The 13,362-nt window shown below is 41.9% G+C and overlaps 1 protein-coding gene across 1 annotated transcript in view; it reads right to left on the bottom strand.

Moving 5' to 3' along the window:
* The window catches only part of TMEM232 (transmembrane protein 232), a 147,860-nt gene that overhangs the window by 94,212 nt on the left and 40,286 nt on the right, over positions 1-13,362 (bottom strand). The window contains exons 6-8 of the mRNA XM_063129540.1: positions 12,219-12,318; positions 7,939-8,108; positions 3,346-3,524 (exon numbers count right to left, since the gene is read on the bottom strand). Coding sequence (XP_062985610.1) covers positions 3,346-3,524; positions 7,939-8,108; positions 12,219-12,318 — 449 coding nt within the window. The remainder of the gene's footprint in view (positions 1-3,345; positions 3,525-7,938; positions 8,109-12,218; positions 12,319-13,362) is intronic.

Raw genomic sequence — 13,362 nt, 5'->3', positions numbered from 1 at the left:
GATGATAGATCCTGAAAGTATCCATTCATGGGTAGACTCCTTGACGTCAGTACGCTGCATGAACATTAGCATTTTCAGGATCATTATCTTAGAGTATAAATTTATCAGAGAATGGGTCATCTTTTTTATTTAAGCAGAATACCAAGGATAACACATCCTAATCAGTCAATAAATAAGTAACAGAAACAAATAAGTGTGAATTCTCACCCTTCCTGAAACAATACACATATAGCAGATTCCAAATCAGCAATAACAAATTACTTTTACTCATTACTTGTATCTATTTCTTATAAATCCATGCACTAATATAGTACTATCAGTGTGCATTGTGCTTTAGAGAGCAAATGAACACAAAGAAAAGTCCCTGATGCCAAGAGTTTACAATCTAAGGTTTGACACGGGAGACGTATTGGGAATTTGTCGTCATCCTGAAGCTTTCTTTGTTGGGAATGCTCTGCTGATGTAGTGGATTTTTACACCGTTTAGTGTTAAAAGACACTGTAAGATCTGGTGGCTTGGAGGCGACAGATGATTCAGCAGGCAGACAAGCAAGGGGGTGGGAGGTACTCTATATCCAAGCAACAAGCTCAAATAGGACCCAGTAGTTTTATGGGGTCAGATGGACGCCTCTTAGTTCCTTGTGTACCATGATTTTTGCTAGGTTGCTAGTTGTAGTTCTGGTCCTCTGGCCACCGAAAGTGGTGGTGCTAACAATGCAATGATATTAGGCCAGCAGCTTTGTTGATACAGTGACCAAGGCCCCTAGGCTTGTTTTCAGAGTCCATGATCCATTACATCAGTGGTTTACATATACACGATTAACATACCCCTACATTAATTTGTTACTCCAAGTTAAATGTGACAGATTTAAGAACGGCTTCTCCACGATAGCTGTGAACTACCACTGTTTTAAGTCAGAAAGTGCCACATTTTCTGGACAGATGGAATTTCAGGAACAGATTTATCAGCCGAATTCTATGTCTTGCTACATCAGCACACAATTCAACAATGCATTACACTTATGTGGCATCAGCAATGTTATAGGCAAATAATAGTGGCACAAATGTTTAAAATCTGGGTGTTAATATTGGTTATGCCTATTTGGGTATTAGGTTTTGCTATACCTCCAACAACAAATCATATCCTTTAATTAGATATGCTCATAGCTCCAGAATTTTCGCCAGTCTCATTTGTTTGTGTAAACTGAGACAGAAAACAAGGAAAGGGATGGATATTTCCTGGGAAATGACCTGAACTGCTCTGACCTACTTTTCTTCAGGTGAAAATCACTACTTGAAATCTGCAGGTTCATTAGCTCAATATAGGCTTGGCCACCTATGTGAGCAAATAACTATGTTACCTCCAGCAATCCTGCCCAACCCATCCTACAGTCTCCTTACTCTGAACTTGAAACGAAGTATGGAAACAGTTGACTACTTATGGTCTCATTGCCTGAGCTGGGACTCCACCACATGACTAAACACAACAAAGACACTGACTAAGTTCAGATGGCACGATACCCAATAGTGGGTTAAATAGTCAACAGTTGGTTATTGTGTCATCTGTCAGGACTTTTTCACACTACAGTTGGTTATTTGTAGGGATGTGCTCCGCTTCTAATCGGACCGGAGAAGCAGTAGCGGATCGGGGGGCTTCGCCTGCCCTTAAGGCGGAGGCGAAGAGGATTGGGGGGCCGGCGGAGCATGGCGAAGAGGATCGAGGTGAAGGCAGATCCTTCGCCTCGATCCGGAGCTCCGCCGGAAAGGTAAGTGGGGTTTACCGGGCCCTGCCGCTGTCGCCCATGCAGCGACAGCAGCAGGGCCCGGTAACGCCCCCCGCCCTCCTCTCCCTTACCTGTCTCCGTCCGCGGTCCATCAGCGTCTCCAATTGAGCCCGTGGTTCCAGCAGGAAGTCTGGGCCGCACTTGCGGCCCAGACTTTCTGGTGGAACCGCGGGCTCAATTGAAGACGGTGACCACGGACGGAGGCAGGTAAGGCCCCCCTCCTCCTTACCGGGCTCTGCCGCCGTCGCCACATGGGCGGCGATGGCGGCAGGGCCCGGTAACCCCCCCTATGGGGGGGGACCAGAGCTCCGATCCGGATCCGGAGCTCCGAGCGGAGCGGAGTGGGCACAGGTGGAGTGGGGGCGGGGCGGAGCGGGCCGATCCGAAAATGGCGGATCTTAAAGTGAAGCGGAGTGGGGGGTCCGTGCACACCCCTAGTTATTTGGCCAAAATAACCAACACTAATAACCAACGCTGTGCAGAGTTGATTATTTGAACAACCATTGGTTATCATGTCATGTGTCAGGCACCGTTGACTATTTCATCACACACAGTTGGTTATTTTCGGCGACTATAATGTCCCCTGGCAAGAGTGGCCAAAGTGGTGGCTGCTGCTCTAGTCCAGCCAGCAGAACTAGCAATGGCTGATGGGATACCATGCGGGAGGATTGGGGGGAGGGGGCAGGGGATGTGTCAATCAAACATACTGTTGACTAATAGTCAACTCGACACTGGCCTTAATCCACACCACGGTTGATTATAATCATGACATGTAGGGAGTACCCTATTGATAAGAAACCATGGAGTTGACTATTGTGTTGTCTGAGCGCAGGCACTCTAACACTCAAGGACAACTTTACCTCTTTCTTCCATGATTCCAACCCTCTTAGGTTTACATAAGCTTAATGTCTGCAAATTTCAAAAAGATCATATCTGATTCTGAAGCCTAATTTGCAGAGCTAGGTTTTTGGGTTTTTTTATCACTAGCTGTTGCATAAATGCATAACTATATTTATCCAATAAGATTCTTCTTGGCAAAATGGCTTAAAATTAAGCATAATGGAGAGCTCCAATGAATGCAATCCACAATTACAAGCTGTTGAGGTTTCAATTAGCAGACGCTATCAGTTCTAGTATAAAATTAATTGTAGGCATTCGGAATTAGTTTACATTACACTTTGCATATAAAGGGCACCCAAAATTGAAGCCAAGTACCTGTCCCAGAAGGATAGCACATTTCATTGCAGCTGCTTAGTTATGGGGAAATTACTGCATCTTGAAATGCTGAAAGGAAGTTCCTATCAATAACAACCATAATTTAATGAAAGTCCACTGGTAAAAAAATCTATGTATGTGCTTCTAGCCAAAAAGGCAAAAACAATTTATTGATAAACTGAAGCAATACAAAGTACATAAATTGCTTCTCCTTCTGGAAAAAAATATATAAATCTATTTGACAGGCGATTTTAGGGTGATTAACATTTAAACATAAAGGTTATTTAACATCTCAGCACAAAGGTTATTTCCATAAAGATTACATTAAGTTATAAGGTTGTCCTTACCAGTCTTTCTGATGAAGCTGTTCCTTATAGAATAGGACATGCTTGAGCACTTCATCTATTTCGGAGCAGCTGTTATGTACACAAACCCAAACAAGAAGGCTGTGCCAAAGAAATGGCTTAATTTTGAACTGCTTTTGTTCGGGATTTAATTCAACTGCTGTGCCAGTACTCATGGGTGACTAGAAAAAATAAGTTAAACCCATTAATAAGACTTCTGAATACAAAGTTAATTGGTAATTTTCTGCATAGACTTGCATCTCAATTTTTTCCATCATAATATTTGACTCGATCAGCATTGTATTTTCATGCAGAGTACAACTAATTTCATTCTCACAATGCATTAAAAAAAATAGCTCCAGGACACAGTCAAAAGAAGAAAATGTTTTTATTTGCTGTCTTTTATTATGGTTCTCTGATGTGTTCGTGTTTATTGTATTAGGTTTTAAATAATTTATTGTCAACATTACCGTACACTGCCCTGGAATCCGATTTGATGAAGGACACTATAGAAATGTTTCAAATGAACGAACAAACCATTGCTCTTCTTTGAGTGTTTTTGTTGTGCAATCAGATGCAAGCAAAATGAAGACATTGTGGAAAATCAAATGTATCCCAGATGTATCCCAGGATCCTTTGCAATGTTGTAAGGCATATTGAGGCACAGTTCTTGGATCATATCATGCTTCATTGCTTCACCCAAGCCAGCCTTACCATAAGGGAAAATGAAACAGCCACCTCAGGCACTCGATGCTGAGGGTTTGGAATGGTAGCAATGTGTTGAAGGACAGAGCTCTGTGTTCTACATGGCCTGACCTGTACCCTCTCAGCCAACCTGCTGCCTTGAGGTGCAGCTAGAGGATGCTGCCCCATCACCAAGGTCAAAGTGAAATTCAACCTCCAGTACAAGCCCTAGCCTCCTCCAACAATATTATACCATTAGTGACTACCTGGGTTACATGAGGGATCAAGACAGCCCTAGATGCACATGCTATACTTCTAGCATCACACTTTCACTTATCTTCCATTATGGGTGTGATTCCCTCCTGTTGACTTTTACAAATACGGTGAGACAAACCCCTGTTGCAAATGTTTAAACCAAGCAGCAGAATCATGTTGCATTGATTTTACTGTAAACAAGAGTGAGACACACATAATAAAATGAAATGAAACTGATCTAGAAGATCTGCAATTACACACACACAAACACACACCTTCTCCCATATGTGGTTCAGCCTAACTACCTACGTTTTCCATGTGTGGGCTGGGTACTGATAGGCTGCTAATGTTTGTATTGTATATTTGATGAAACTGCTCCAGAGGCATGATAAAATAGGAATGGGAAGAACAGAGATTCTTTCCTCACTTCATTATGCAAGCCAACATATGGAAAGGCCGTGATTGAAAAATAATGCCAGAATTCTTAATTTAACTCATTAACTCGACACCAGTTCTCGCCTTAAGTGGGGACACAAAAGGAAGAGAGCCTTTGTCACAACAATGATGTCTATAGGCAACAAGATGCTTCCAAATCACTGGAGAAAAGAAATCATGGAGAAAAAAGTGCTTTCAAGTTGTTAAAAAAGCTTCCTCGTTGTCCTGTCAAACGAACTGCTTCACAAAAATACTGGGAGTTAGAAAGTTGGTACATATATTCTGCATTAGAGGGCTGAACAGAGTACTAACGCTTAGCATACAAAGGAAAGTCTTTGCAAAGCCAGCTATGTCTGATGATTTTGCATGTAGTCAGTCCTCATAGCAATGCTGCGAGTAAATTATAGATGATATCCACCTACACATTTCAGCTGCACATTACAGCCTTGCCTTATATGCCTATTTTTATTTTCCTTATTTCAACAACTGCCATTCTTTGGCATAGCTCTGAATATCTCCATAAAAAGTAACAGAGCAGAAAAAGATTTCAGAAACATTATACAAGAGACAGCTAAAAATATCAGGGTGGTGATTCAATTACTATTAATGGAGCTTAGTCTCCATAATATATTTAATTGAGCTGTGCAATAAATTATTCCTCAAGGTTTTCTAAATTGAGGAGTACATCTCTATAGCACCCTCCAGCAAACTAGGATGAGTGAAAGATCTCTAACTGGAGCCCTGGGTAATTTAAAACAAAATCAATTCCAGTCCATATCCTGCCCCTTGAGCTTTCCTTTCCGGTGCATGCTGAAATATGCAGGAGAGTTGCTACAGCCCTTGAGCTGCATTAACTCAAGCACAGTAGGGCCAAGGGAGAACTCAAGGGGGTGAGAAATAGAGGATAGTGGAGCATAAGCCACCCCATTAGCATTCATTCTTTGTTCTCTGAATAGCCCCACTGTTACCAAAAGCAAGTATTTCGGGCAGGGCCTAGAGCAAGCTGCCCTTTACAAATGGAAAAGCTAGCTACAAAGCCTGTGCTTATCAAAAAGCACTTTTTTTGTTCAATGTCCTATAGATTCAGCCTTTATAAGAATTCCCTTCAATTTGATCTATTTCACATTCTCCTCTATGGGCATGTCTAGACCTAGGGAGGGGAGGGGGAGGATCTCACGATATGGTGATCGCAAGATCCTCCCCCTCAGTCTACATGCAGCGCATGATGTCCCAGGAGGAAGAGGACATCGCGCCCGCCATTTTGGTGGGGGTGGTATTGAAAATGAGCGCATGAGCACTGCATTGGTACGTTGTTTTTTTTAAAAAAAGATTCCGCTCCCCACCCCCGATGGGCATGGAGCTCCTGAAGAGCTCTGTGCCCCATGCCCGGTTCCCAGTTCTCTCCAGTCCAGATTTGGCATTGTCACTACTACTCTATACTGACTATATGATGACTTGTACTCATATCACTCATATTGAGGCACATGTCCATATTTATCATCAAAATGTGCTGTATAACATACCACTGCAGAATTCAGATCAGGTTCCTTTCCAGGAACATACTGTGGGTACCTTGCAACATATACTTGTTCCTGCAAAACTGTTAATAAATGCCATTCTCATCCAAAGGAATCCCATCCGGTTCCACCTTACAAGCCCTTCTTCTGTTTCAGAGTTCTTGGTATGAGTTCTAAGCACTTTTGGTTCAGGGCAAGGTCCAAGAATCAGGTTACTCTACAAACCTTTTACATTGGCAGTCAAGGACAATTGTATTATCTTAACTGGTCAATGTATGATTGCCTCCACAGCTAGATTTTTTCACTTTGCCCAATGACCTTTACTTGCAACATCCATACCCATTGAATGCAAACTGCCAGTAAATGGTTGGCCTGACACCACCCTGACACAGCAAGAATGTTCAGGGCGTAACACCAGTGGAGGAGACCAAAAAGGATGAAAGGAAAATGTTACCCTCGGGACTGGAGGATGGAATGTCAGTTCATTGGCACAGTCTTTGACTCAGTGCAATATTTAAAAGAGTGAGCTATCCCTTCTGTTGACTATAAATGATGATTGACTCTGATTTTTGCACTGAAAAAAACCTTTTTAGCATTATTTGTTTTACCCTAGTATTTCGGGAGAGTCAATGGGTTTGATCCAAAGGTTCTCTTCCTAGAGTCTAACAGAAGGAGTTGAGTTGCCTTATAGAAGCTGTCTTCAGATCATTAGTCAATCTAACTTGGTACTATCTACCTTGATTGCAGCAGTCTTTCTATATGCAAAGTAATTAACCACCAAACTACATGGGGTGGTGCATTCATCTTGGACTATGCATGAATTGCAGGTGAATCTCTTACTCTCAGGGATACCTGAACCACCTTGTAATCTGATGTGCTTCAGATCCAAAGAGGTCCAAAGCCCAGTGGACTTCGGATTCACCCCAAAAGGCCCTTAGAGGTGCCGTTCTGACAAATAAATGTTTGAAATTTCCCTCAAGGTGTCCATAAATGGAAAATGCTAGACAGAGAGGAGGGAGAGGCACAGGCAGTGATAGTTTTCCAACTGAAAGCTCTAGCTTCTAAGCAGGAAACGACTTTTCTAGGGCTGTCCTTTTACTTCCAATCACACTGGTTTTGAGAGGGATGCAGAAGAACATATCAGAAGTTATTTCCATACATTCATGATCTGAATTTCAAAGATCCAAGCTTTGACCACTATAAACCAATAGATTATTGAACTGTTGCCAATCTGTCCAGTTCAACTCAGCTTTAAGAGTTTTAACTGAATCATAGAATCATAGAATAGCAGAGTTGGAAGGGGCCTACAAGGCCATTGAGTCCAACCCCCTGCTCAATGCAGGAATCCACCCTAAAGCATCCCTGACAGATGGTTGTCCAGCTGCCTCTTGAAGGCCTCTAGTGTGGGAGAGCCCACAACCTCCCTAGGTAACTGATTCCATTGTCGTACTGCTCTAACAGTCAGGACGTTTTTCCTGATGTCCAGCTGGAATCTGGCTTCCTTTAACTTGAGCCCGTTATTCCGTGTCCTGCATTCTGGGAGGATCGAGAAGAGATCCTGGCCCTCCTCTGTGTGACAACCTTTCAAGTATTTGAAGAGTGCTATCATGTCTCCCCTCAATCTCCCCTCAATCCTAAGCACACTTACTGAATCATGGCGACGTTATTTGTTGCATATTATATTATCCAATTAGATGTTACCTACTGTGTCAGGAAATGCTTTATCACGTATTTCTTCCAAACTTGAATGCGTTGCTAATGATGATTCAGAAATGACCACTGTTTCACAGATTGTTCCTCCAGCCTTCAGCATAAAGTCCACCAGGAAAAGGACATTTGGGTAAAGTTGGTAGCAGATTTCACAAGCTCCTAGTGCTATGGCACACACACACACACACACAAAATCTGTTTATTTTTTGTCTTGTTTTACAATTAGTCCTATTATGTTACATCTATCTTCTTCACTATTTGTCTGAAGCAGCTTCATCAGAGCAAATCCAAGGAGGATTTTTAAATATTGTATGACCCCTTGTGGTTGCAACAAAATACTACAGATGAGATTCTAAGGAAAGAGCTTGTGTAATCCACACATAAGGATGGACAAATTTGTCTTTCTAGAACATAGACTTTTTTTTTCAAGCACAAGTTCATTCCATCTCATTTCTGCATCCATGTGAAAAAAATTAAATTAAAATTAAAGTACACATAAAATTATATACACAATTTTGTACTCTATTTGGTAATATATGCATTTATTTTATCAAAGAACTGAATCGCAAAAACTGAAGAATAGTTGCATTCCTGTACACATTGGTTCAGGAAATGTAAATTAGGTCAGTTTATATTAAAATGCAAACCACACAATTTCGCCCCATTTCTACCCACACATTACACAGGGAGAAGCTTGCTATGGTGGCTGTATTCCTGGTGAAGTGCAATTAATTTGCTTTGCAACAAAAGTATGTTAACAGCTGTGAACATATTAGTTAACAGCGTACTGAAGATCCTCCCTATAGAAAATTAGGTGTTTGTTTACACTTGCATATAATTTGGTAGAATGTAGTGAGTAAGCCAACTGTTTTCATTAAAAGAACATTTAAATTTATTTTAAATGAAAATATTTTCTACAACTTAATAAGACTTAGGGAACGATCCTATGGGTCCTAGACAGCATCTGAGGCTTCATAGGATAGTTCGGATTCCCAGATCTAAGAATGCGTGCTGACCTCGGAGCTGGGAATGGGAGCGCCAACCCCCCTCCCTTTTGTAGCTGCCATGGAAAGAACTGCTCTAGCTGCCTCTGAGATCTGGAATGCAAAGTCAGAGAGGGGGGGAAAGAGAGTGTCTTGGTTGGCGGGGAGGGGAAGAGACTGAGAGGCCAGGATACGAGCTATCCTGAGGCCTCTCCAGACTCCTTCCATCCCCCTCCAAGATGCTGTTGCTAGGCAGTCACCTAGCAAAAATGCAGGGTGGGAGGATAGGGAGGCAAAGATCATCTCTGCCATTCCTCTCGCCCTGAATAGGATGACCATAAGCCTCCAAGTTCGAAGGATTACGATCATCACTGTAGGACTGTGCCTTGAAAGAGCCTTCTAAAATTATAATGTTTTAACAACATTCCATCACCAAAGCCATAGGCATAATCATATGACACTGATAGCCCAAACCTAAAAGAGCTTCTCCACACAACCTGAAATAAACAGATCAGTCTTATGGAAATATTCAACATGCATTTCAATGTGTTATTGCAGCAGGAGGTGCTTCTTCTTTTGGGGGGTGGGGGAGAAGAAGATCTCAATTTTCTATATCCTTGTGAGATGAAATAGATGCAAACATAATATCAGTCTTGTTTTTAATTGACTGATTCCATGTTCTTCACCTGTGACTATGACAACCAATAACAGTAGCAAGACTGCAATACCTCTGCAATCCTACAACTACAGCAACAGCCTGCTGAGTTGCTGCATACTGTGTACACATGTGCTGAAAAGCCTGATGTATGCCAGGGAAGTGTTTGACATTAAGTTATTTGATTAGAAATTGTGAATGAGTGGCAACTCATCTGGTTTTGTCAAGCACTCTTATTTTCTTCTACGGTCACATTGTGTGCACGTAACAACCTATGTGAGACATTCAAGACCCTGAAGTATCAGACTGCATATCAGAACCATGCTTGAGGGAATTTTCAGGAGGAACCTCTTCCTACCTGAATCACACGCTCGATCATGGCAGCATGATGTGAAACTTTCAGGGGTGATTCACATTAATCACATTCCATTTAGAATCTGGAATCATTTCTCTATATCAAACTATGTTTTGAATACTCGTTAATTTTACATATTATCAAAAGTCTATCAACAGTAATGGATATCTTTCAAACCATTAAATGAGAGCCAATCTTGTAGTGGGAATATTTATCCAATATTTTTTCTAGTCAGTATTTATTCCTGCAGTTTGGTTAAGGGGCACGCCCCACTCCCTTGGCAAATGTAAACAGAGGAAGCATGGCTAAACACCAAACAGTTCAGGCTTACTTTAGACATTTTACAACTTCCATAGCAGGTGAGGATAAAATAATATGATGCAAGCAATGTGGAGATTCCTCACCTTTGTTTTGTCACCATATTTTACTTTTCATTAATTTATTGTTTTCATTCGTAGTAATTACATACCGCTTAATTTAATCAAATCTCTATTTGGGTCATATATAACTATTAAGATCACATTTAAATACACTATTCAAAGCAATTCCAAATACAATAACAATACAAGGAACAGGAAAAAGGAGCAACATATGATTAATTGCAATTAATTACAAGCCAGGGAAAGCCTGGGTGAACAAGGTTTTCAGAGGCGTTTGAAACATACCAGATTTCACCCTCCCAAACAGCACGGGGGGGGGGGGTGTTCCAGAGGGTAGGCACTGCCACTGAGGAGGCCCGCCTTCGAGATACTACATGGCGATAATCAATTGGTTGCAGGATGACCAAGCAAGGCCTCCAGAACCACTGAAAATTCTACTGCTTTAGAGGTAGAATTGTGAACAGGCTGTTTCTCTATTTTTACTGGCCACTATACCATGGCTCTAGAAACAAGGTTTTGGAGAGGGTTTTTTAAAAGCAATGTAACGTTTTCATTTGCTTTGCACCTATCTTAATTATAATTCTCCAGTTCCAAAACTAATGTTTCATTAAATACATTATTTATGGCCTGGCCTGGCAACATCACCCAGCAAGCTAGGGCACCTTGGCTGATGTCAGCTTCCCCTTTTAAAAAAAGTGGCCCAGCAATATGAAGAAAAGTCCCTGACCAGGTGGGTACAGCCACTGCCATCTTCATTACACCCAGTGTCTCTGGGCCCCAATCCCAACATACACAACATTGGATGCGGAGCCCAGAGGCAGAAGGGATAATGAAAATGGTGGTGGCAGCTGCCTTTACCAACACTTTACTTACTTTTGTTAATAAATTTCTACACTGCTGAAGATATTTGAAAATATCTCTAAGCAGTTCACAAGATACATTATAACATACATTAAAATACATTTAAAAATTGCTAAAACGTTAATATAAAAAACATTAAAGCAATTAAAGCAACACTGTAATTACACACAGAATGGGCAGCACATTCACTCAGGGAAAGGCTGGGTAAAGAAATGGGTCTTTAATGGACGCCCTAAGCATGTGAGAATTGGCGCCTCTTGAATACCAGAGAGTATTTATCCTTCCATAAATTGGGCACTACTGTGGAGAAGGCCCACTTCCTGGCAGACTGCAGATCGTGGTACCACCAGCATGACCTCCTCCGAGGTTCTAAATGATTGCACAGGTCTATATTGGGGGAGGTGAACTTTACAGCACCAAGCTGAGTTACTGAGTGCATGAAGTGGCAATTCGTTCAGCAGCAGCAGCCATCCCCATTACTGCCAACCATCCCTGTCCATCCTTTGAGATTAGTGCCCACCTTCCAAAGCCAATTCACCCTTTTGAAGCTTATACTGCAGGCATGGGGAATGTTTTTTTCTGTCGAGGGGCACGTTCCCTTGGGGTTCATCTGTTAGAAGCTGCTTGCCAGCAGTGGGCACGGCCACCCCTTTTCTCCTGTTCTTTCTGTCATCCCCTTCTATCTTCCCCCGCTCCACCTCTTCTCCATCCAGTGGGCTGCTGGAGAATGAACAGATCACTCTTGCAAGAAGTCTGAACTGACCGATTGCAGAGGGCTTTAGAAATTAGTCAACGGGCTATACAAAATTAGGCAAATGGCTGCAGGTTGTTCAATCCTGTTGCAGTGTTACAGTGCATTAAACAGTCAGTGGCAAAGCTGGAATAAGTATGGGAATGGAATAAGAAGTTAATCTGGATTTAGCCACTCTCTTCTGATACAGATTCTTTGTGAGCATTACTGGGGTGGGCACAGTAAATGGGGTAGTTAAACGCTTTGGATTCCCAAGGGTGTCTCAAAGACAGAGAGAGAGAATGATCTACCTTTTAAGCCAATATGTAGCCTGGATTTGCTTTCTTCTGGAAACTTCTGACAACCAAAGAAATATAATAGAAGAAGCCTCAAAAAGACCAAAAATCCAAGCTGTCAAAAAGAAATACAAAGACGTTTCTTGGCATCATGTTGTTTCTATTCATTTCCTAGCACCACAAAAATAATTTACAAAACTTTTTAAAAAACTTTTGCCACCAATTAATGGAATTTTGCTTACGTTCAGGACTTAGTGGTTAGCCACCTCTCCACTCATATCCATGAGCTGGAAAGCCAATTCCCTCAGTACTTTATGCCACATTATCACCAAGGCCTACTATTAGCATCCCGATAACAACATACGATTCAGGTTTGACCACTCCATGGAAACCACTATTTGTATATATACTGATTTAAAATTCTGAGTTCCCACAGGACAGGCCCATGTCATTTTGCTGCCCAGGGCAGAACAGCAAAAGTCTTTCCCCTGAAGTCAAGGTGCTTAGAACCAAAGGCTGGACAAATTATTTTGGAACCTGAGGCAGCACACCATAAATAACTCTACTCCTCCCTGGCAGTAAAAATAGAACAACAATACAGTAAATAAATAACAATGTTTCCCTTTCATAATACCCCAAATCATCTACCTGAGGAAGCTGCCTCACTCTGCTAATGGTAAGCCTCTCTTTCATAATACCCAAAATCATCTACCTGAGGAAGTTGCCTCACTCTGTTAATGGTAGGCCTCCCTTTCATAATATCCAACATTATCTACCTGAGGAATCTGCTTCATTCTGCTAATGGTAGGCTTCCCTTTCTCACATGTTCTCTTTCAGTATTTTCCCAGCACCTTCCCAGGTTTTAAGGTGCTTTCACATACCAACTTTAACAGCCCAATCCCATGCATGTTTACAGGGGTGGGGGGAAGTTAAACCATAAAAAGCCAATGTATATAAGGGCTGCATTTTTCCTTGGGATTCTGAGACTGGCAGGGATGGTTCTTTCAAGCAATGCCCCCCACCCCAGCCACTTTCTGTATGGGTGACATTCCTGTATTCTCCCCCATCTCACCTCACCTATTGGCTGGGAAAAAAATGCACTGGTTCACTTTAATTTAAAATGAACTCAGCCAGGGGACCATGTGTGATGTTTCACTTT

Source organism: Elgaria multicarinata, chromosome 6, assembly GCF_023053635.1.
Source record: "Elgaria multicarinata webbii isolate HBS135686 ecotype San Diego chromosome 6, rElgMul1.1.pri, whole genome shotgun sequence".
Taxonomy (NCBI): domain Eukaryota; kingdom Metazoa; phylum Chordata; class Lepidosauria; order Squamata; family Anguidae; genus Elgaria; species Elgaria multicarinata.
The sequence above is the reverse complement of the archived record's forward strand: the minus strand, read 5'-3'. Positions and strand labels throughout refer to the sequence as shown.